Source organism: Chionomys nivalis, chromosome 10 (assembly GCF_950005125.1).
Source record: "Chionomys nivalis chromosome 10, mChiNiv1.1, whole genome shotgun sequence".
Taxonomy (NCBI): Eukaryota; Metazoa; Chordata; class Mammalia; order Rodentia; family Cricetidae; genus Chionomys; species Chionomys nivalis.
Window position 1 is genome coordinate 68060425 of NC_080095.1, and position 24689 is coordinate 68085113.

Sequence of the window (24689 nt, forward strand, 5' to 3'; positions counted from 1 at the left end):
ACAATCAATAAGCAAAACACTTAGAGTTTTTGTTTTAGAGCAAATTCCCCCCCACCCCTCACTCCCCTCTGGGCATCAAACCCATTTGGTGCCAGCTCTGTTTGAGGTGTTTTTAAATTGTATCGATTCTGTCATCGAAAAAAGTGTTTTAGTATTATGATTAAATAATCATGAGGTTATAAAATGTATAATATTCCTAGAGGAAAGGGACAGATCTTGGTGTATTTTTGGTCGAAGAATTGGTAATTGACATCGTATTGTGAGATTGATGGCCAGGACATAGACCGAGTAGTACTGTTAAAGTCAGAAACCGGGAGGAGAGAGGGAGTGTGACAGATTCAGATTTCAATACAACTTACTTGAGGGGTAGTAAATAATCAAGTGAAATTTATGTATAGGTTTTTTTTTTTTTTTCTTTTTGGTTTTTTCGAGACAGGGTTTCTCTGTGGTTTTGGAGCCTGTCCTGGAACTAGCTCTTGTAGACCAGGCTGGTCTCGAACTCACAGAGATCCGCCTGCCTCTGCCTCCCGAGTGCTGGGATTAAAGGCGTGCGCCACCACCGCCCGGCTCTATGTATAGATTTTGAGATATGGATATCAGTCTTTATTTTTTTATTTTTATTTTTTAAATATTTATTTATTATGTATACAATATTCTGTCTGTGTGTATGTCTGTAGGCCAGAAGAGGGCACCAGATCTCACTACAGATGGTTGTGAGCCACCATGTGGTTGCTGGGAATTGAACTCAGGACCTTTGGAAGAGCAGGCAATGCTCTTAACCGTTGAGCCATCTCTCCAGCCCCGGATATCAGTCTTTAAAGGAATAGATATTGTATTAGTATCTGTAAGATTAATTCTGGGAAGCTTTTTATTTTATTTGTTTGTTTTGAGACAGGGTTTTTATGACTAGCCCTCACTGTCCTCGAACTAACTAGTCTGGTCTCAAACTGAGAGGTCCTCCTACCTCCCAAATGCTGAGATTAAAGGCATGTGCTACCACTGCCCAGTTCTGGGAAGCCTTTAAAAATTATTTTATTTTATTTTATATGTCTATGTGTGCTTGAGTGTATGTATGTATGTACCACTTGTTTTCAGGAGCTGTTGTAGGTCAGAAGAGGGAATAGGATCTCTGAACCAGATTACAGGTGGTTATGAGCCACATGTTATTGTGGGAACCGTACCTAGTAAGTGTTCTTAACTGCTTAGCCATCTCTCCAGCGTATGGAAAACCTTTCAACTATAGAGCTGAATGATATAAGAAATGCTGTTGAATTTAAATTAAACACTTTTCTTCATAAGACTCTTTTACGGCATGGTGCAAATCCGGATCTAAGAGATGAAGATGGGAAAACACCATTGGATAAAGCTCGAGAGCGAGGCCACAGTGAAGTAGTAGCTATCCTGCAGTCTCCAGGTGAGCTGTGTGTGTGTTCAGCTTCCCCTCCACAGACGTACTAACAGTATAGAAATAAACCATTCTTAGAAAGCCAAATAACTCTGCATTGTGTGTGTGTGCGCGCGCGTGCAAACAGTGGATAAACCTTCAACATTTTATTCTGCGCCCTTAAAAAAATCTTATTATTAATTTTTAATTATGTGAATGTTTATGTGTCTGTGCATGTGAATGCAGAGCCTGTGGAAGCCAGAAATGAGATCCCCTGGAGTTGACGTTATAGCTGGTTGTGAGCTGCCTGACATGAATCCTAGGGACTGGGCTCAGGTCCTGAAAGAGCGATACATGCTCTTAAACAAAGTCGTTCCCCTGGGCCCTTTTCTATGTTCTTCAGACTAGTTGTATAAGTTCAGAATGGAAAAAAAATCTAAATTTAAAAGATTTGGGATTGTCATGTAAAGAATAATTAGAAGCTGTGGAACTAGAATGATTTGATTATTTTGAAATTTTCAGAGTAGGTAGGGCTCTTTTGTTTGCAGTGCTGAGAACTGAACATTGTTCCCTAGGTAATTTTAGTTTGAAATGAGTATGTATTAACATTTTTTTCCTTGAAAGACATTGTATTTCAAAACTCATTTTAAAAAATAATGTTTTGTAGGTGATTGGATGTGTCCAGTCAATAAAGGAGATGACAAGAAAAAGAAAGACACAAGTAAAGATGAAGAAGAATGTAATGAGCCCAGAGGAGACCCAGAAATGGCACCAATATACTTGAAGAGGTTATTACCTGTGTTTGCACAGACGTTCCAGCAGACTATGCTGCCTTCAATAAGGTAGCTATTCATACTATGCTTAAATTATCTGATGCAATGATTATATCGTTTTTGAGAAGGATCTGGCATTTGTCTTAAAAAAAATATAGTAATATAAATTAGGTTGGAAGTATGAGTATCATCTTTTCTGGTTTATTTTATTTTATATTTTGAAATATGGTCTCATTATATAACCCTAACTAATCTAGAACTCAGTATGTAGACCAGGCTGTGTCCCTGAACTCTCAGAGATCTGTCTACCTCTTTAGCTGGCTTTCTTTTGGGCCACCAACCCTGACTTAATATTAGTTATGAATGATCAGCCTTAGTTTATGTTGTTTCTTGTTAGCTCTTATACTTAAATTAAGCTGTTTCTGTTCATCTGTGTTTTACCTAGGGGCTTTACCCTTTCTTTGCTTTTGTACGTCTACTCCTTGTTTAGTTGACTGGTTGGTTACTGCCTGGCTGGCCCTGGGTGTCTTCTTCTCTTTTTCCATTATTATCTCCTCTCATTCTCTTGTTCTTATTTGTTCTTATTCTCTATACCTGCCAGCCCCCCCTATCCATCTATGCCTACCTAACCTTTGGCCATTCAGCTTTTTATTAGACAATCAGGTGCCTTAAACAGGCAAGGTGAACAGCAGCACATCTTTACATGAGTAAACAAACACAACACACCTTTACATAGTTAAAGTAGTATTCTGCAACCTAAGCAAATGCAGCACATCATTACACAGATAGTCACCCACCACACACACACACACACACACCTACACCTCTTTATACAGTTAAAATAGTCACACACACACAAACACACCTCTTTAAACAGTGAAAGTACTCACACACATATACACACCCACACACCTCTTTATACAGTTAAAGTAGTGTCACACACACACACAAACACACAACTCTCCCACCACGTACATCTTCCCTCCAGGGCTGGGGTAAAGATTTTTCACCTCCACTCTTGGCTTCTAGTTTAAGAGACAATGTGTGAAAGTTAATAGTCTTCAAGCTTGTGCCCACAGATGAGCACACGTCATGTGTCTTTTTGGTTCAGGATTATCTCACTCATGATGATTGTTGAGAGTTCCATGCATTTACCTGTGAATTTCACTGGGGGTGGAGCAACTGAACAATATTCTATTGTTTGTGTCCCTCATTTTCATTATCCACTCACTAGTTTGATGGACATGTGTACAGTTTAGAACAGCTGTAAACATGGATGAGCATGATATCTCTAGAGTAGTATATAAGTCCTTTGTTTTTTCACAGGTATGGTACAGCTAGCTCGTCTGATGGATCTGTTTCTAGCTCCTGAGGAACTGCCGTGCTGTACATAGTTAGCACTTCATTCAGCACTGAATAGATGCTACCCCTTTAACATGTCCACATGGGCATTTGGTTTTTGATGCTTTTAGAACCATCTAGACAAGTCCATGACCAAATTTTTAATTGAGTTTTGTCTTCATGTTTAGACTTTCTTGTTTTGTATGTTCTAGATACTAACCCTGTCATGTATAGCTGGCAAAGTAGTCTTCCCTTTCTCTAGACCACCTCTTCACTAAAATGACAGTGTCCTTCTCTGCACTGAAGCTTCATACCTTAGTGCTGCCCCAGGCTAATCTCCGATTTGCAGTCCTTGGACTTCTGCGTGCTACAACTGTAGGAGTGAACCATCGCACCTGGCTTCCTAGCCTTTAAAATCAGTTTGCAAATGTGGAGGCCGTCCTCACACACACTCAGTCCATAGAAGTGGTTTTGTTTGTTTGGGTTTTATTTATTTTTCTTTTGAGACAGGGTTTCTCTGTAGCTTTGGAGCTTGTCCTGGAACTAACTCTTGTAGACCAGACTGGCCTTGAACTCACAGGGATCCGCCTGCCTCTGCCTCCATTGTGTTGGGATTAAAGGTGTGTGCCCTCACCGCTCAGCTCCATAGAAGAAGTGTTTTAAGTGCTTAGATGAAGAAATCTCTCTGTATTTAAAAAAATGTTTTCCCCAAAATGATGCTATTTTTTAAAATATATTTTTATTTTGTGTGCATTGGTGTTTTGCCTATATGTTTGTCTGTGTGAGATTGTCAGATCTTAGAGTTACAGATAGTTGTTAGTGGCTGTGTGGGTACTGGGAATTGAACCTGGGGCCTTAACCTCTGAGCCATCTCTCCAGCTCCAAGATGCTACTTTTAATGTAATAGAAAAATACTTTTAAATGATCTTAACTTATAAAATATTGTTAAATGGGATGTTTGTAAATATAAAATATTTATATATATTTATAAAAATATAGTATGCCAATAGAGATAAGCGAATTATTATTTATGTGTTCTAGACTTTCTTTGTAAAACTGAGATGATAAACCTACTTCATGTGGTTTGTGTATGGTTTAAAAGAGTTGTAATGTTTTAAATTATGTGAAGTAATTCCTGCCTCATAATGGGTCAGTGTGTGTGTGTGTGTGTGTGTGTGTGTGTGTGTGTCGGGGGGGAGACAGAGACAGAGAGAAAAAAAGTATTTTCAGGCTTTTTACCTCCTTTTTCTAAGGTTAACATGCTGTGCCAGCAGCCAAGCCGATTAAATGTAATATAGAATAGTATTTAACAAGATTATTAGGGATGATTAGTTTTAATTAGCATAATATATTACCTAAGCAGTAAACATAAACTGTTGTAATAGCATAGTCTTAAGTTTTTGGTATTCTTAAGTGTATGCTTTTCATTAGTGCTTATAAAATTGTTGGACACTTAAGCTTTTACTAATGCATGACTGAATATTTATCTAATTTGAGCTTTTTTGGTTTCATAAATTCTTTCTTCCCTTCTTAAGGAAAGCCAGTCTTGCTCTAATTCGAAAAATGATTCATTTTTGCTCTGAAGCACTGCTAAAAGAAGTCTGTGATTCTGATGTTGGTCACAATTTGCCCACAACACTAGTGGAAATCACTGCAACTGTGCTTGATCAAGAGGTTCGTTTCTCATTGCTGTAATTCCTTTGGAGACTTGGCAGTAGCAGTCAGCATTCCCTCGTTCAGCCCACAGTAGTGTCCACCAGGAGGCGGGGTGGATTGCGTGTTCTCCTTGGCGGCGTGCTCTCACGTGCTCCTCTTTTCCTCCCCAGGATGACGATGACGGCCACTTGCTAGCTTTGCAGATCATAAGGGATTTGGTAGATAAAGGTGGTGATATCTTTTTAGATCAGCTGGCCAGGCTCGGTGTAATTAGCAAAGTATCAGCTTTGGCAGGCCCTTCTTCTGATGATGAGAACGAAGAGGAATCGAAACCAGAAAAAGTGAGTGGTCCTCATTGTGATATGAGAACAGGGTTCGTTTAGGGAAATTATGTTTAACTTAGGATGGTTTTTATAATTGCAATATAAAAATAATAATGTATCATTTTGGTCAATTTCCCTTTATAAAGTTTTTGTTAAAATTTAAATGTAGGACAAGGTTCCCAGTGTGGTTAAAGAACATCAGAATTCTTTAGTTGTTAACATTTTGCCACATTTGCTTTATCATTTTCATGGATACTTATGTGTGTATAAATTTTTTTGGAGACAGGATCTCACATAGCCTCCAATTCTCTAATTCTCTGTGTAGTTGATGGTGAATCTGAACTCTACCTACCAATTCCTGAAGCCCCCACAGCCAGACTACATATGTACATTTAAAAAATATTAGAATCTGCATGCCTTTAATCCGAGCACTTGGGAGACAGAGGCAAACCTGGTTTACAGAGAATGCCAGGACAGCCGAGGCTACACAGAAACCCTGTCTCAAGAAGACAAAACGAAACAGAAAATATTCAAGACTAAACATCATACAGCATTCTATTTATACCTACTCTACCAAAATACCCAGCATATTCTCTTCCATTGTTGAGTATGGGCTGAGTATAGCACTTGCCTAGAATGTATGAGGTATGGAATTGGGTCCCCAGCAATTGTTGAAAAGCAAATCCTTTACACAACTAATGTTTAAAAGAAAGACAATGTTCAAATTCTGTCCTTAATAACATTGTTTTCTTTTCTTTTTTTTTTTTAATATTTATTTATTTATTATGAGTACAATATTCTGTCTGTGTATATGCCTGCAGGCCAGAAGAGGGCACCAGATCTCATTACAGATGGTTGTGAGCCACCATGTGGTTGCTGGGAATTGAACTCAGGACCTTTGGAAGAGCAGGCAATGCTCTTAACCACTGAGCCATCTCTCCAGCCCAACATTGTTTTCGGTATCTCTCGTCTTCCCCCATTTTTGAATGGAGTTCAGCACACTTACGGATTTTAAAAAGATGGTAGGGGTGTTTTGACCAGCTCCTTGAATGGAAAAAACTGTAGATGGGGCCAGAGTACAGGATGTGGGCTTAACTTGTCTAAGACCCTGGCTGGGTTCAGTTCACAGCACCCCCACCCCAAAGGAAGGAAGGAAAGAAAGATATCCCAGGGATTGAACGTGGTATTTTTTGTTGTTGGGTTTTTCCAAGATAGGCTTTCTCTGTAGCTTTGATGTCTGTCCTGGAGCCAGCTCTTGTAGACCAGGCTGGCTTCGAAATCACAAGAGATCGCTTTCCTCTGCCTCCCAAGTGCTGGGATTAAAGGCCTGGGCCACCACTACCCAGCTTGACCATGGTACTTTTTATGACCACCATCTAGAATTAAGAAACTGTAGATTCTCTGTCAACTGTAATCCAGCCAGACAGTGCACCTTTAATCCTTGCACTCCCAGAGGCAGTGGCAGAAGAATCTCTGTAGGTTTGAAGCCAGCCTGGTCTACATAGTGAGTTCTAGGACAGGCTCGAAAGCTACACAGAAAAACTCTGCCTTGGGGAAAACCCAACAACAACAAGCTCAAAAAACCCAAGAAGAAAATAATCCATATCCCGCCATTAACAGATAATGTTGTTATTCATACAGTAACTTTCCACTAAATGTTAGGAATATGTTGCTGGCAGTTGGTAGAGGTGGAGAAGGGTGCTTGGTTTTCAGTTGTAGGGTCTTTCTCTGTCCTGCCAGTCAGCTCCCAAATCACCACAGGGAGACATATTATTAACTATGAAAGCTTAGTCAATAGCTTAGGCTTGTTTTCAGCTAGGTCTTATAACTTAAGTAACCCATCTCTGTTTACCTGTGTGCTGCCTCTAGGCTCCTTTAACTCTTCTATGTATTGTCCACCCTGCTTCCCGACTCCTCGAGTCTGCCCTTCTTCTTCTTCTCAGCGTCCTCTGTGTCTGGAAATCATGCCCAGCTATTGACCCTTCACCTTTTTGTTGAACCAGTCAGAATTACACTTCTTCACAGAGTACAAAAAGTTATTCCACAACATGGAGTACTTTTTGAAATAGCACATATTCCATTTATTTCCCAGGTCCTTGATAACTTTACAGTTTTGTTGCCTTTTTCTTCTTTGAGGGAACAAGAGAGGGAGTCCTTCTACCATGTGGGTTCAGCAATTGAACCCAGGGTGTCAGACTTGGCAACAAGTGCCTTTACCCACTGCACCTCCTCACTGACCCTCAGCTCCTGGTGCCTTCATCTCAGAATGTAGTTCAGGCTGGCTTTGAACTTCGTCTATAATGTAAGCTGTCCTTATGTACCTTCCTGCTTCTGCTCCCAAGTGTGTCACATATCTGACAGTAATCCCAGTTTTTATTTTCTTAGCATTAATTTATTTATGTGTTTGGTGTGCTCATTTGAATGCGGAGACTAATGTCTGGAAGTCAGGACAACTTTCAGAAGTTGGTTCTCTTCCACCACCGTGTAGGCTGCAGGTTGTCAGGCATAGCAACAAGAACCTTTGCCTGCTGAGCCATTTCAGCAGCCTGTTCTTGATTTTCAAATGTCAATAAAAATTTATGACTCCTAGGCTATACTAAAAAGTAGTTACAAGTTTGTTTTATTTCAGTTCTTAAAAAATTTTCTTAACCAGAAATTTATGGTCACCCTTAGATGCCTAGAGTTGAGGCCAGTTGTCGTTACATGAGACCCATTGTCAGAATAATATGTTTTATTTACCTGACTAAGAACTGGGACTTAAAATTCACTTTCATTTATTTTCATTTTTTACTGGCACAGAATTATATGTTGTTAGATATAGCATGATAAAAATGATTAGTATTTGCAGTGTGAGATGATCAAATTGGGGTGATTAGCATTTTTACCTCAAACACTGGGCATTTGTGTATCCTGTGACCCTTTAGGCTCATCTTTTGACCCTTCTGTGCCGAAGAAGAACAACTTCCTGTATTGTGGTACTTATTGCTCAACTTGATAGTGTTCCCAGTCCCCTTCTCCTCTCCTTTAGAGGCCGCTCTTTACCCTTCTCTTTAACTCCCCCGGAGCGAGGTCACTTAGAGCACTTGACATACCCTGTCCTCTCCTTTAGAGGCCACTCTTTATCCTTCTCTTTAACTCCCCAGGAGCGAGGTCACTTAGAGTTCTTTTAATAGCTAAGTAACATGCCAGCGAGTATGTGCATATCGCATTTTCTTTATCCAAGAATTTTATTTAAAAAAACTTGTGTGATGATTGTTATATCACAGTTTATGTATCATTACTTCATCTAAGCTTCTTCAAGTCGGCAGGCTAGAGGTGTAGTGAGTTTACCCAGGCCCCAGAGTGTTAATATAAATCTCCAATCCATTGACTTTTACCACCATACCTGGATATAGTATAATTTACATGGTTATTATTTTAAGACATTTAATATTTATTTAATCGATGATTAGTTTTTTACAATATATATTGAACTACATGCAAGTAAATATGTTTTAATTATAAATCGGGTTCATATTCATGTTTTTTAAGTATTTGTGGATATTTGAAATGAAATTATTTCCCACATTTTATTGGCTCATTCCATACATTTAGGAAGATGAACCGCAGGAAGATGCTAAAGAATTGCAGCAAGGTAAACCATACCACTGGAGAGACTGGTCAATAATCAGGGGAAGGGACTGCTTATACATTTGGAGTGATGCTGCAGCTTTGGAGCTATCTAATGGCAGTAATGGATGGTTCAGATTTATCCTGGATGGAAAACTTGCCACCATGTATTCAAGCGGCAGTCCTGAAGGTGGATCGGATAGTTCAGGTAAGACTTTGTTCCAGCTAAAGGATTTGGTTTACAGTTTAATTCATAGGCTTGTCCCTGTGTCAGGGATTTCTTTTTAATAGAGAAAATTACTGTACTATATCTGGGAATGGCACTTTATGTCTGTAATCCCAGCATTGGGAATTGGAGGCAAGGTGACTAGGTGTTCTACACCATCCTCAGTTACATAGTGAGTTAGAGGATAGCCTGGGCTATCTAAAGGCCCTGCTTCAAAGTAAAAAGAATGTACGATGAAAATACCTGACAACTGTCCTGGAATTCACTCTGTGGACCAGGCTAGCCTTGAACTCAGAGATCCCTACTTGGCTCTGCCTTCAGAGTGCTGATATTAAAGGTGTGTGCCACCCTGCACCCAACTCACAAATAACCTTTTTTTCTTTTGTGCCAAGGAACAACATTGTAGCTACTTTTAATCTAGTTGGTCTTAGGTAAAGCTTTCTTTTGTTAAGAAATAGTAAATTGCATAGGTGTCTAGATGGCTCATTGTATCTTTTCTCAGAAGCCTCATTTGTAGTTAAAAATAAAAACGTCTGTAGAGTTGCTTCAAGCCTGAGCCTATATAGGTCAGACCAGTCAGAGGACTCTGAAGAATAAAACTCTATTAGTTCTTTATAAAAATTACATTTCAATAATCTGGTCTGTTTGAAAGGGTAGATTTTTTAATAAACAAGTCTTTTGTCTTTACAGAAAGCAGAAGTGAATTCTTAGAGAAGTTACAGAGAGCCCGAGGCCAAGTGAAGCCGTCTACTTCAAGTCAGCCTGTACTGTCAGCACCAGGGCCCACCAAACTCAGCGTAGGGAACTGGTCAGTGACGTGTTTGAAAGAAGGAGAAATTGCTATTCATAACTCTGATGGTCAGCAAGCTACAATACTAAAAGAAGATTTGCCTGGTTTTGTGTTTGAATCTAACAGAGGAACTAAACATTCATTCACTGCAGAAACGTCTCTGGGTAAGTGTGCTCGTGCGAGCCTTGCAGTGAGAGTGCGTGCAGGTGTGGAGTGTCGTGCAGTGCGTCCCATGTTCTCTGACATCGTCTGCCTTCCCTCCAGGTTCAGAGTTTGTGACTGGCTGGACTGGCAAAAGAGGCAGAAAATTAAAATCCAAGCTGGAAAAAACAAAGCAAAAGGTATCTGTACAGTGTGTTTCCCCCCTTTATGCTCAGTGGAAACTTGAGGAGCAGCTGATAGCACTGGGAAGATTAAACATGTAATTTAAGATTCCCAAAGAGAACATTTTTAGTTACGCCTTTTCCCCTCGTTAATTATTTGCACAATATTTGCATATATGTACCAACATTAAGACCAATGGAAATTGGAATGGGGAAAAAGAATGAAACTTCAGTGTTCAAATATTTTTTAATTTTTTAGGCCAGGGAGATGGCTCAGTGGGTAAGAGTGTTAGCTGCCAAACCTAATAGCCTTGATTTGACCTGGGAAACTCAGACGCTGGAAGGAAAGTCTCAAGTCCCAAGTGTTGTCTCCTACACATGAGCTCCACGCTACACGCATGCACACCTACGCTAAGTGATAAACTAAAAGATGATCATTTTCCTTCCTAATTCTGATTTAATACTTTGTGATGGTGGTTCTGGATTCAGATAGTTTTAGTGCTTGATATAATGGCTGAACGCAGGACGTTAGTGCAAGAGTCCACGGGTGCAGTGTAGAGCACTCACCTACCCGGTTCAGCGCCACCCACAGACAAGCCCAGACCATCGGAAACAAGCACATTACCGTGTTAAAAGCCCATAGTATTCATACTCTATTTATCAGATATGTATTGTTCTTTGAAAGCATGGCTAGTTGTAAAGTCTAGTGGTGTGGGCCTATAACTCAGGAGGCCGAAGCAGGAAGATTGACAGATTCAAGGCAGGCCTGGGCTTCAGAGTGCATTTGATGCCACCTGTGCAACTCCGTGAGACTCCACCTCACAGTAAGAAGGGGTTTGGGATAGCTCACAGTAAAGTGCTTGCCTGCTACATGTGAAGTCTTGGGTTCAGTCCCCTTGTACCACAAAAATCAGTACGTAAAATAAGGCCAGTATAACTGTTAACAGCTCTTGCACTTGGCATATTTAAAAAGCAAATTAAAATAGTCTCAGATTGAACATTTTTTAGTGACAGATACAAGATACAGAATAGTTTTTGCTTCTTTATAGATAGGGTTTTACTATGTAATTGACTTGGAACTCACTGTGTAAACCAGACTGATCTCAACCCTCAAAGATTTCTGCCTTCCTACATGCTAGATTTAAAGGCATGTGCCAGTATGCCTGGCCTAGAAAATACTTTTAAAATACAGTATTTGGCCGGGCGGTGGTGGCGCACGCCTTTAATCCCAGCACTCGGGAGGCAGAGGCAGGCGGATTTCTGTGAGTTCGAGGCCAGCCTGGTCTAGAACCAAAAAGCTACAGAGAAACCCTGTCTGGAAAATCAAAAAAAAACAAAAAAACAAAAAAAAACCCAGTATTTGTAGCTGCTTGAGAATAGGGAAGGGAACTTAAAAAAAAAATAACTGAGTTTTGCAGGGCAGTGGTGGCACACACACACCAATGGATAAATAGATAGGGATTCTCTGTAGCTATGTGAATCATTTTTGGTTGCTTCTGCATGTGTTTTTGGTTTCTCGAGGCAGAATTTCTCTGTAGCTTTACCAGATTGGCCTCCACCTGCCTCTGCCTTCCAAGTGATGGAATTGTATGTGTTTTTTAAAAGAGCATAAAATCAGATATTCCTTTCAATTCAGAATATATTTGAAACACTTCAGAAAGAAATATCTTACAGGGAGTCGTGTCTTACACTTTTAGTCCCAGTATTTGGGAGGTAGAGGAAGGAAGAGCTCTTTGAGGGTTCCAGGACAGCCAGGACTTGTAGTCAGACTCTGTCTAGGGAGGGAGGAAGATCTGACTCAAGATAGCTGTTAGACTAAGTGGGATTTGAAATGACTACAGCATTCATCATCTACAGATGTGTTTGAATTAGCACATGGGATCTTATTTTTGTGTTTCTATTAAAAGACAGTTTATGTGATTGGTTGATTTCATACCATCACCATGCCTATGAAGTATATGTATTTAGCAGAATGCTGGTTCTTTAGCACATACCAACAGTATATTTCAAAATATATTTCTTATAAGCAAAGGTAATTTTAACTATTAGTTCTAACTTCAGATTTATTATTAAATTATTAATATTGTTTGAGGTAGTGTAATCATAGGTCTTGCTTAATTTTAATGTAGAAATTTATACCAAAATGAAATAGAAAGTTGTTATTAAGTTCCTCTAAGGTCTTTAAGCCTGGCGTGCTAGTGCACGCCCTTAATCTCTACTCAGCAGGCAGAGGCATGCGGCTCTTGTGAATCTGAAGCTACCTAAGGCCACACAGAGAAATTTGTCTTGGAAAAAAAAAAACCCAGGGATATATTTGGTATGTGTGTGCATTTGTGTGCATGCGTGTTCCACCTGTGTGTGGTGTGGATTCTCATGGAGGTCAGAAGACAGCATCAGATCCCTCGGAGCTGTCCAGTGCCAGTGCTGGGAGCCAAAGTCAGGTTCTCTGCAAGAGCATTTTGTGCTCTTAATCTCTGAGCATCTTTTCAGTACTTGGAGTACTTGAAGATATTTTGTTTTCTGTTTCATTAGAGTTATGATTAAAATCAAATTATAAAAACTCAAATTATTAAAAAATAAATTTGCATTAGTTAATTGTACAAATAAACATTTGTTTCATTAAAATAATTTACATAATCTCTAAAACTGTGCACCATTGCCAGATGGTGGTGGTGCACACTTTTAACCCTAGCACTCAGGAGGCAGAGGAAGGTGGTTCTCTATGGGTTCAAGGCCAACCTGGTCTACAGAGCTAGTTCCAGATCAGCCAGGGATACACAGAGTAAACTGTGTCTCGAGAAACCCTATCTCAAAAAAGAAAAAGAAAAAAAGTTCAACAGTATAGCATTTGAGGTTTTTGTTTTGTTTTTGAGACAGATTTTCTCTGTGTAGCTTTGGAGCCTGTTCTGGAACTCACTCTGTAGACCTAGGCTGGCCATGAACTCACAAGAGATCTGTTTGCCTCTGCTTCCCGAGTGCTAGGATTAAAGGCGTGCACCACCACCACCCGACCAACAGTGTAACATTTGTGAATAGTGTCATGTACTAAAATTTATCAGGCTGCCGTAGTATTGGTTGTTCTCTCAGGTAATTTCATTTTAACTTCAATGATAAATCATTAATACTCAGCGGACAGATCTTTTCTTCTCATGGTAAAATTTGTAAATTTAATTTATTTGTAAGTGTAATATATATGATATGTGTGTAATATTTAAAAGCCTGTTATATCCCAGAATGTGAAAAAGGTAAGCTTTGGTTGTTAGAATCATAAGTGGTTTGATTTTCCCTTTTGCAGTGAGGGAGTGGTATTATTTGTATTTCTAATTGGTTAACCATGAATAAGTTACTTTTATTTTGAAAAGAAAGGGTACTTTGGACATTTTAAAGTTACTTTAGTAAACCTTTAAAATCTGATCTATCTTTTCAGCAGTTAGAACCCGTGAGTGAGAATAATGACAATGTAGGAGTTGATGTAGGACAGAACTCTTTTGTTATCTTTTTGTGGTGATGGTGGAAAATGAACTTTGTGTATTCATGTTGGGCAGACTGCTGAGCTACATACCCATAGCTTCAGTAGTCTTAGTTCCTGAAGGTTTGTGAATGAGTGCCCAAGAGAAATAGATAATAGGCAGGTAGGTAAATAGGTGATTGATTGATAGGTAGATAGATGATTGATATGTAGGGTAGGCAAGTAGGTAGATAGATGACTGATAGGTAGGTAGATTGATGGATGATAGGTACATAGGCAGGCTGGTAGGTAGATAGATGATAGATAGATAGATAGATAGATAGATAGATAGATAGATAGATAGATAGATTATAGATAGGTAGATAGTTGATATAGATGATAGGTAGGTAGGTAGAGAATGAGCAGAAGAGTTGGTAAAGATAATTATGGTGAATTTATAATTCCTTTGCTTACTTTGATAGGTACGAACTATGGCTCGAGATTTGTATGATGACCACTTTAAAGCTGTTGAAAGCATGCCTCGTGGAGTAGTGGTAACACTTAGAAATATAGCAACACAGTTAGAATCATCTTGGGAGCTTCATACAAATAGACATGTATGTTAAACCGTTTTCAGATTTTGTTTTATGTGTTTGTTTCTTCTACATGTATATGTCTTTTGTGTTTGGTGCACACAGTACCTGAAGAAAGCATGAAGACCCCTTGATCTGGTGCTAAAGATGGCTGTAAGCTACCATGTGTGTACTAGGAGATGAACCTGGGTCTCTCTGGCCCCTGCTTTCTTTATTTTTGAGGCAAGGTCTTTCTGTGTATCCCTGGCTGTCCTGGCTGCATCAACCTTTAGGAGGTCCTCTGACCACGGGCTCCTAAGTGCTGAGATTACTGGCCTACACCACCGTGCCTTACTTACCTTTTTTCTTTTTGAGATCAACTGTTCCTGCATGACTCATGATAGTCTTGAACTCGTAATTTTCTTTTCACTGCCTCCCAAGTACTGGGTTTTATAGGTTTATATGCTTAGTCTCAGTCTTTTGATTTTGAGACAAATAATGAATTTTGCCTTGTGTTATCTCCTTTTCTTACCCAGCTACTCACCAGAATTGTTTTTTCGTTCTGGGTAATGAGTAACAGTCAGGAAATTATAGCCCACAAATCAAATTCAATATGGTTTTATGAGGCAAGAGTAGTTTTTATGTTTAAATTTTTAGAATATATTTTTGTTTTATGTGTATGAGTGTCTTAACCTGCATGTAGAACTAGAGCTGAGTTATGGATGGTTATGAACCACCACATAGGTGCTGGGAAGTGGAGTTATGGGTGGTCGTGAGCCACCGCATAGGTGTTGGAAAGTGAACCCAGGTTAAGAGCAATAGGTGCTACTACTGAGCCATCTCTCCAGACCCCAGGTTTTATGTTGTTAAATCTTCAAAAAGACATTCTGGAGACAGAGGCAGGTGGATCTCAATGAGTTCAAGTCCAGCTTGATATATAGAGGTAGTTCCAGGACAGTCAAGGCTACACAGAGAAACCTTGTCTCAAAAAAACCCTCAAAAAGAGGGAAACTTTGATGCTACATGAAAATTATATGAGGATAAATTTCACTGTCCCTGAAATGGTTTGCTTGCCCAAAGCTGTGTTTATTTCTTTTCACATTGTATGTGAATGCTTTGCAGTATTGCAGTAATCAGGGGAGGTTTCAGTAGAAGTGAGGTGGTGTAGCAGCATTGAACAGGAACTGTATGACTTAATAAAGCCTAAATGTTACGGCCAGAGATAGCTCACAATCACCTTTCCTTTGGCTCTGGGGAGGTTTAAGCCCTGGGCCTCCACGGGCCCCAGCACACATGCTTCCTAACCACTACCACATACATAAATAAAATACTTTCTAAAAAAATCTCTAAAAGATTTAAAGTGGGCTTTTTACAAACAAATATTGGTAACTCACTAGAAATAATTTGCTTTAGTAATATGAGCTTTAATGCAATGTAATTTTAATCCATTTTTGTGGTGATTCGTGGCATATGTTATTTTCTTAAGGACTGTGTTTTTTGGTTTTTTTTTTTTTTTTTTTTGGTTTTTTCGAGACAGGGTTTCTCTGTAGCTTTGGAGCCTGTCCTGGAACTCCCTTTGTAGACCAGGCTGGCCTCGAACTCACAGAGATCCGCCTGCCTCTGCCTCCCGAGTGCTGGGATTAAAGGCGTGCGCCACCACTGCCCGGCAAGGACTGTGTTTTTACATTGTCTTCATTATTTTTTTCTTTCAGTGTATTGAAGGTGAAAACACTTGGCGAGATTTAATGAAGACAGCTTTAGAAAACCTAATTGTACTTCTGAAGGATGAGAACACAATTTCACCATACGAAATGTGCAGTAGTGGTTTAGTCCAGGCTCTTCTTACTGTTTTAAATAATGTAAGTTTATTTAGTACTAGAAAACAAAAACATAATAAAGTTTCAAAAGGTGTGTGTGGTTATGCTTTTGCTAGATTGACTTTAAGTATTGTTATTTAAGAAATATTTTAAAACTAAGTGAATGTTAAATGTTAATATTTCTGATTATTTTCCCTTTAAGTTACATTATTATATTAAAGCCAATTGAATGAAGTATTTGAACCTATTTGATTTTAAGTTCTCCAGTTTTATTTTGTTTGTTTTTTGAGATAGGGTTTCTCTGTGTAACAATCCTAGCTGTCCTGGAACTAGCTCTTGTAGACCAGGCTGGCCTCACGCTCACTGAGATCCATGTGCCTCTGCCTCCTGAGTGCTGAGATTAAAGGTGTGTGCCATCACTCCCGAGTCTCACTTTAATTTCCAGAGTTTGTTTTTTTTCTTGGGGTGGGGTGTTGAAACAGAGTTTCTCTCTGTATCCTCGGATGCCTCTACCTCCCAATCGCCTGTGCCACCACTATCCAGCTTAAATCTTTTATTTTTATTTGGTGATAAAGTTAATATTTCCTTTTTTTCCTTTTTTTCCTGCAATTGTTCAAAGGAAAGTTCATATTTTCTTAAAGTCTTTATCTTCAGTGGGTCTCATTCATAAGTTTTACCATTTGTATTTTCATTTACAGAAATTATAGCAATAATTGGTTAAAGTCACTAATTAATATTTATGAAGCCCTGATTTTAGTGGTCTTTTTTCCCTAAACTCATTGAAGTAGTTTAGTGAAAATGGAAATGATTGATTCTCATACAGTCTGAAGACACTGGGTCTACTTTGGAAAGCACTAATATAACAACATAATTGGTGACCCCCTTATGACATCAATGAAGAAACACACCTGCATGATGATCACTGCCTACAGAAACACCTGCATGTCGATCACTGCCTATAATCCAACACCTGCTTGTCGATCACTGCCTACAGTCAAACACCTGCCTTTCGATCCTGCCTACAGTCAAACACCTGCGTGTCAATCACTGCCTACAGTCAAATACCTGCTTGTTGATCCTGCCTACAGTCAAACACCTGTGTGTCAATCACTGTGTACAGAGAAACACCTGCTTGTCGACCAACACTTTCAGAGAAACACCTGCGTGTCGATCCTGCCTGCAGAGAAACACCTGCGTGTCAATCCTGCCTATAGAGAAACACCCGCTTTTCCATCACCACCTGCAGAGAAACATCTGCGCGGTCAGTCACTGCCTACAGAGAAGCACCTGTGTGTCGATCACTACCTACAGAGAAACACCTTTGTGTCAATCACTGCCTGTAGAGACACCTGTGTGTTGATCACTACCTGCAGAAAAACACCTTTGTGTTGATCACTGCCTACAGAGAAACACCCGTGTGTCAGTTACTGCCTGCAGAGATACCTGCGTGCCTACTGAGCATACAGAAATTTTTTTTTAATTGAAAGACTGAATGAGTAATGAGCTTACTGAAATTGTATTGATAACTTAAAATATTCATGTCTTTATTGGAGTAAAGTCTATAAATATGCTTTTATTTTACCTACTTTCTGTTTTTCTCTAGAGCATAGATTTGGATATGAAGCAAGATTGTAGTCAACTGGTAGAAAGAATAAATGTCTTCAAAACAGCCTTTAGTGAAAGTGAAGACGATGAAAGGTAAACTCCAGAGGCTGTACAGTATGTTTATGCTGTGCAGAGTTGAAATACATATGTTCATCCACAGAAGGCAGTCACCCTACTCAGTGAAAGTAGCTTGAAAAATGTAAATGAAAAAAACTGAAATGTTGTTTGAATCTAGTAAAAGAAAGTAAGCCGTTTGTGTCAGGACCGCAGCTCTTTAAGATACAGCCAGCCACATGCTTTGTGAGGGCAGCATGGACTACATAGTAAGCATCTGTTTCACAGTTATAAAAAGCTGGATGTGGTGGTGCTTCACCACACATCTGTTATCCTATTACTTAGGAGACGGCATCAGGAGGATTGAGTTCAAGACCAGCCTGACTAAATAAAGAATTCCCACCAGTTGAGCATTGGTTAAATGGGTGATATTATTGACTGGTTGTTAGTCCTTTACCTGTGACATGGATACTCTATCCTTTTGTAGGAACATATAGTTAAAATCCCTCTGAAAGAAATTACACACTGTCATTTCCTTCAAAATAGAATGGAATGCGGTCTTCTGGGTGTATAAATAAAAGCAGGTTGGCCATTAGTGGTGAATTGTGTAAGCTGGATTTTGGGGGTGTTTATGGTATATTGTACTATTTTTTTTCTACTTTTGAATGTTGTGAAATTTCTATAATAAGTCACATTTTACTGGAGTGTATATTGTATCTTTGTGGGTAAAAATTGAAATGTTTCTGTGTTCAGCCAGGTGTAGTGGCAACATGTATGGAATCCTTGCACTAAGGAAGCAGAGGCAAGAGAGCTGAGCACTGGTGCCTTATCAGACCCTTTCTCCACACTTCCCCAAATGAAAAGACGAAGAAAAGGAAATACTACTGCCCTAAATGTAGCACATATTATAGCAATCTAAATATTTAACTACATTTGCTTTGTATTTAATTGAGAATTTCATTAGTCTTTTATCTTTGGGTATATATAAGCACAGATTCCTTCGAAGGTCAGAAGAGGACATCAGATCCTCTGGAGCTGGCTGTACAGGTGGTTGTGAGCCCCCAGGTGTGAGTGTGGCAACCAAACTCAAGTCTCCTCTGCAGGAGCAGCACTTTAGCTGCTCAGCCATTTCTCTAGCCCATGTGTGTGACTCTGAAGCAAAGAAATTGAATTAGGAGAGTATCTCTGGAGTATTTCCCACTGCTCATGATTGCTAAGATCTGTGGGATCTGATTTCAATCCCTGGATACACACGCTGGAAGGAGAGAACCAGCTGCTGGACGTCATTGTCTGACCTTTTGATTGGTCACACAAATAGTTAGCTGTAAGCAAGGAATTGTCTAATACAGAGAGCTGAGGGTTATGTGAATTTGGTAGTTGAGATTTGTATATGAATATTTGCACACAGTTACATAAACGCTCTCATTCTGTCTTCACAGCAGACCCGCAGTTGCATTAATTCGAAAGTTAATAGCTGTATTAGAATCTATTGAACGACTACCTCTCCATTTGTATGACACACCAGGATCCACATATAACCTCCAGGTAACCGCAAAACAGCCCTTTATAACTGAGTGCATTTAGGAACAATGATATACTTTTTATTTTAAGACATGCCTTTGTTTATATTGGATTAAGAAAATTTTAAGCTTAATTTTTAAATTTCTAATTGAAATGCCATTTGATTTTATTTTCCTAAGATTTATTTATTATGTATACAATGTTCTGCCTGTATGTATGCTTTCAGGCCAGAAGAGGGCACCAGATCTCATTACGGATGGTTGTGAGCTACCTACCATGTGGTTGCTGGGAATTGAACACAGGACCTCTGGAAGAGCAGCCTGTGCTCTTATCTCCAGCCCAATCATTTGATTTTTTTTAAAAGAAAGATTTATGTGTATGAATATTTCACATTAATGTAAATGAACTACATGCATGCAGTACCAGAGGAGGCCAGAAGAGGGCATTGAATTGCCCTGTCCCAATTTTAACTTGAAAAATCTAACTAAATGTTCTAAAAATTATAAATTGAGCCTGGTCTGCTATAAGAAAAAAAAAAAAAAACAAGATATAAGGAGCAGACGATAGCACAGTTTTGGAGGCTGGACATCTGTATATAAGTGCATGGGCAGATTTGTGTCTGATCAGGGGTTTCCTCTAACCACGTGTTCCACTGCTAGGGAGAATGAACACATTCCTGTAGGTTTTTATCTTTCTTTCCTTTCTTTTTGAGATGAGGTCCAGGCTGGCCTGGGGCTCAGAGAGACCCCTGCCCCTTTGCCTCTCTGCTGCTGGCATTACAGGCTCGTGTCGCCATGCTTACCCTTCTTTCTAATTTCTGATTTCACCTCATCACCTTCCAGCTCCTGCTTACTTGCACAAACATTCAGACTGTAGTCTTATCACATCTCTTTGTTGGCTGTCTGTGTTGAGATAAAGAAAAAAATGAAAGTATTTAAACATGGAGGCTTGTTTTTCTTTTTTAAACTTCAGACTGGGTCTCATGTTGTCTACGGTGTCTTCAAACTCACTGTGTAGTTGAGAATGACTTTGAGCTCCTCCTAACCCTATGTGTTCAAATTAAACTCTTTTTGTTGTGTTGTTTTGTTTTCTTTGAGACAGGGTTTCTCTGTGTGACAGCTCTGGTGGTCCTGGAATTCACTCTGTAGACCAGGCTGTCTCTACCTCCTAAATGCTGGGATTAAAGCTGTGTGCCACCACTGCTTTGCTCAAATTAAACTCTTTAAAAACCATTTTAGTAATTGGGTGGTGGTGGCTGCACATGCCTTTAATTCCAGCACTTGGGAGGGCTTGGAAGGCAGAGGCTGGCGGACCTCAGTGAGTTCAAGGTCCTATCTAGATACAGATATAAACCTGAGAATAGTGCCGTTTACCTTCTTGCGTGTGGGTATAGAGCTGTCCACTGTAGCATGGGCAGCATCCTAGCAGCCCTACCCCAGCATAGTTGTTGACAGGTAATTTCCCAACTAGGAGTGGGGTCTTGTGACCCCCCCCCATTCCCTCCATGCTGGAGTGTTGACTTGATCTCATGCACGTGTTATGGCATGGAGCAACCACGGTTGTTCATGACAACTGCCTGTCATGTCCACAAGTGTCTTTCCTAGTTCTTCCTGACCCCGTCTCTTCTAGTCTTTCTGCCCTGTATTCTTCAGTGTTTTCTTAGCCTTCATTGGGAGTGATAATAGATGTCTTATTGGGGTTAGCATTCCACAGTCTCGTAGTCTCTGTACTTTGGTCACTTGTGGTTCTTTGTATTAATCTCTGTCCACTGCAAAAATAAGTTTCTTTGGGGCTGGAGAGATGGTTCAGAGATTAAAAACACTGACTGCTCTTTCAAAGGATCTACGTTCAGTTCTCAGCAACCACATGGTGGCTCATAAACCATCCATAATGAGATCTGGTGCCCTCTTCTCTTGTAGACCAGGCTGGTCTTGCACTCACAGAGATCCGCCTGCCTCTGCCTCCCAAGTGCTGGGATTAAAGGCGTGTGCCACCACTGCCCGGCTTCTGGTGCCCTCTTCTGACAGAACAATGTATACATAATAAATAAATCTTTGAAAGTGTGAGAGCTGGATTGAAGTCCGTGAGTGTTTGTTTTTCCTGTCTTTTTCTTCAGATGCTTGAATTACATATGTGTCATGTGCTCAGTTTCCTCATATCCTTCTTTATCATTGATTAGAGCCTTCAAAAGCCTTTCCTCTTTTTATTAATCATGTGGTTTTCTTCTCTTTTCTTTTTTCTTTTGGTTTTCTCTGATTAAGGTTTCTTTGTATAGTCTTGGCTGTCCTGGAACTAGCTCTGTAGACCAGATTTGGCCTTGAACTCAGTCAGAAGATTCCCCCTGCCTCTCAAGTGCTGGGATTAAAGGCATGTACCATCACCACCCAGCTAATCACAGGGGTTTATGGCGTAGTTCTTTTCTTTTAGAGATATGATATATCCCAATCATTCCTTCCATTCTTTTGCTAATAGCTAAAATCTGGATATGGCCAAAAAACCAAATAAACAAAAAAATCACATTTTCTTGATGAAAGCCTTGATCTATATCACAATACTATGTGAATTACTTTAGTATTTCCTAGAAGGTCCTTCTTTAATAATAAATTGTGCTTTTATTTAGCTAATTCTGTATGGAATAGTTACAGTGTATGGAGTAGTTTCTTTCAAATTTGGCTTTTATAAATGAGCTAATGATTTACTTTACCAAAGCAACGGCTACTCAAAGCCAGAGAAGTTTTTTTTTATTTATTTATTTATTTATTTATTTATTATGTATACAATATTCTGTCTGTGTATATACCTGCAGGCCAGAAGAGGGCACCAGACCCCATTACAGATGGTTGTGAGCCACCATGTGGTTGCTGGGAATTGAACTCAGGACCTTTGGAAGAGCAGGCAATGCTCTTAACCTCTGAGCCATCTCTCCAGCCCCCCAGAGAAGTTTTTGTAACTTGCAAAAACTCATTTGTTACATAGAGATCCTATTTCATCAAAACAAAAGACAAAACTTGGTTAAGTTACTAAAGCCACTAGACTCCAACACTGAAGAACTTATCCCTCCAAGACTTCTCAGTATGATTGTAAAAATATAGAAAAAGATGGGGGACTTCTTTGTGTTTCATTGGTATGATTTCTAGGGACAAATATATTGTCCATTGTTTTTAGGCTTTATCCTTCCTGAGTGAATTGAAGGATTGTGGTGCCTGTGGTCAGGCAAGGGCTGCGGATTAAAGACCACATAGAGACGTTGGTCACTCTTGAAGCAAGAATGCCAATTTTATTATATTCCCAGACAGCGTATATAGTGCTATCCTTGACTGATGGCCAAGCCCTAGCTCTGGGAATTTTCTACTGCAAGCCCAACAGAAAACACTTCTTTGTTATCAGGAACTCATGAGGGTTCTGTGCTCAGAGCAGCTGCAAGCACAGGAAAACAAACTGTTTACTTCAGCAGGCAAGGGGTCATAGAAAATTGAGATTCTGAGGGCCTGCATCTCCCAACAGAGGATAGTCTCAAAGATTAGAAATTCACTTTCTCTAATCATTACAGAAGTGCCAATGTCTTCAAATTTTTTTAAATGTATATGAGTATTACGTCTCCATCTATGTCTGCCATGTGCATGTCTTATGCCTACAGAAGCCAGAGGAGGGTGTTTAATCCCTTGAAACTGGAACTAAAGAGAGTTGTAAGTTTCCATGTGGGTTCTGGGAAACAAATCCTGGTCCTCTAGAAGAGCAACAAATATTCATAATGACTCCCAGTGTCTTTTATTTCATACTCATTCAGTGTTTTTATTTGTTGGTTTGATTTTGGGACTGGATTTCACAGAACCCAGGCTGGCCTCACCTAGGTGAGGATGACCTTGAACTCCTGATCTTCTTTCCACCTCCCCAGTACTGGAGTGATAGGTGTGAGCCACCGCGCTGGGTTTCTGTGGTGCTGGGGATCGCCCAGGCCAAGTACTCTACTGGCTGAGCCACAACCCAGCCCTGTATGTTTTTTCATTTCAGAAGTTTGTATAAAACCCAAAGAAGAAAGATCAGAAATGTGCCGAATATACAAATAGCTAGTGTTTCTGTAAGACTTTAGATTATGCAGAAACAAAGCTTGTTAAAATTGGTTGCATACTAAAATGTATCAGACAAAAAAATTACCTTGCCTTTTTAAGTTTATTAGATGCTGGTATCCTAGTTCCTTCTGTTGCTGTGGTGAGATATTCCAGTTAGCTGATTGCGAACAATTTAGGGGAGAAAGGGATAGCAGACTATGATTCCAGATTCCAGTCCACCCTGGGGAGTGGTCTCAGAAGCGAGCCTTGGCACAGCTGGTCACAGCACCTCACACTCGAGCACCCATGCTGCCTGCCTGCTTAGTCAGGCAGCTTCCTTCACTCAAAGTGTTGCTGCCACAACTGGGCTGGCTCTTTTTCTATCAGTTACGACAATCCCCTGTGAGCGTGTCTCTAGGCCACACTCATCCAGACATCTCAGTGGAGGCTCTCTTTCAGCTGAGTCTAAGTTCTCGATGCTAACACTGAAAACTAACTTTCTTGAGCTTGAGAGATGTCTCAGCAGGTAAAGACATTTGCCATCAAGACTGGGAACCTGAGTTAATTCTCCAGGACCCACATGGTAAAAGGAGAACTGATTCCCACAGGTTGTTTTCTGACTACCACATCCCCTGCCCCAGCCAAATAACTAAATCTAATAAGAATATTTAAAAAGGAAATGCTCCCCTCACCCACCCATCAACGCCTGAGGCAGGTGCAAGGCTATCCCTGGCAGCCACTAGCTGTGACAGTCAGGACAGCAGGTCCTACACCTCAGCAGGTCACCACCATAAAGCTAACCCTGTTAGCACAGGTGTAGGTGAGCCAGCTCCAGTGTTGTGAGCATGGGAGAGCTGTCCCCAGTACCCATCCTCCTACCTCATCTATGCCCTGTGGATCCAGAGCTGCAGGATCTCCATAAAGTGAGGACCTAGCATTGGTAGTGTAATGATACGAGAGGCCTCGAACCAGACTCTGCAGTGAACATTTGGAAATAAAGATTGGACAAAGGAGTCTCTGGCGTGACTCACTGTGTGTCACATTGCAGCTTCCAGAAAAAAAAACCTAACTTAAGAGCCAGTGAGTGCTTGCTGCCGAGCTTGATCTGGGTTTGATTCCTAGAATGCGTGTGCTGTAGAGAGGTTGATGCCTGTGGATTGGTTGTCCTCTTGATCTCCACTGTGCGAGTGTACGCTCT

General features: G+C 40.0%; 1 protein-coding gene across 6 annotated transcripts in view; it reads left to right on the forward strand.

Moving 5' to 3' along the window:
• The window catches only part of Hectd1 (HECT domain E3 ubiquitin protein ligase 1), a 91796-nt gene that overhangs the window by 28193 nt on the left and 38914 nt on the right, over positions 1-24689 (forward strand). For 5 of the 6 annotated variants that reach the window (XM_057783338.1, XM_057783341.1, XM_057783342.1 and 2 more), the window contains 11 exons: positions 1300-1414; positions 2052-2226; positions 5034-5172; positions 5325-5495; positions 9072-9294; positions 10003-10266; positions 10367-10443; positions 14356-14490; positions 16158-16304; positions 17866-17960; positions 19361-19466. In XM_057783338.1, coding sequence (XP_057639321.1) covers positions 1300-1414; positions 2052-2226; positions 5034-5172; positions 5325-5495; positions 9072-9294; positions 10003-10266; positions 10367-10443; positions 14356-14490; positions 16158-16304; positions 17866-17960; positions 19361-19466 — 1647 coding nt within the window. The remainder of the gene's footprint in view (positions 1-1299; positions 1415-2051; positions 2227-5033; positions 5173-5324; positions 5496-9071; positions 9295-10002; positions 10267-10366; positions 10444-14355; positions 14491-16157; positions 16305-17865; positions 17961-19360; positions 19467-24689) is intronic. The other variant, XM_057783339.1, reaches the window with a different exon arrangement.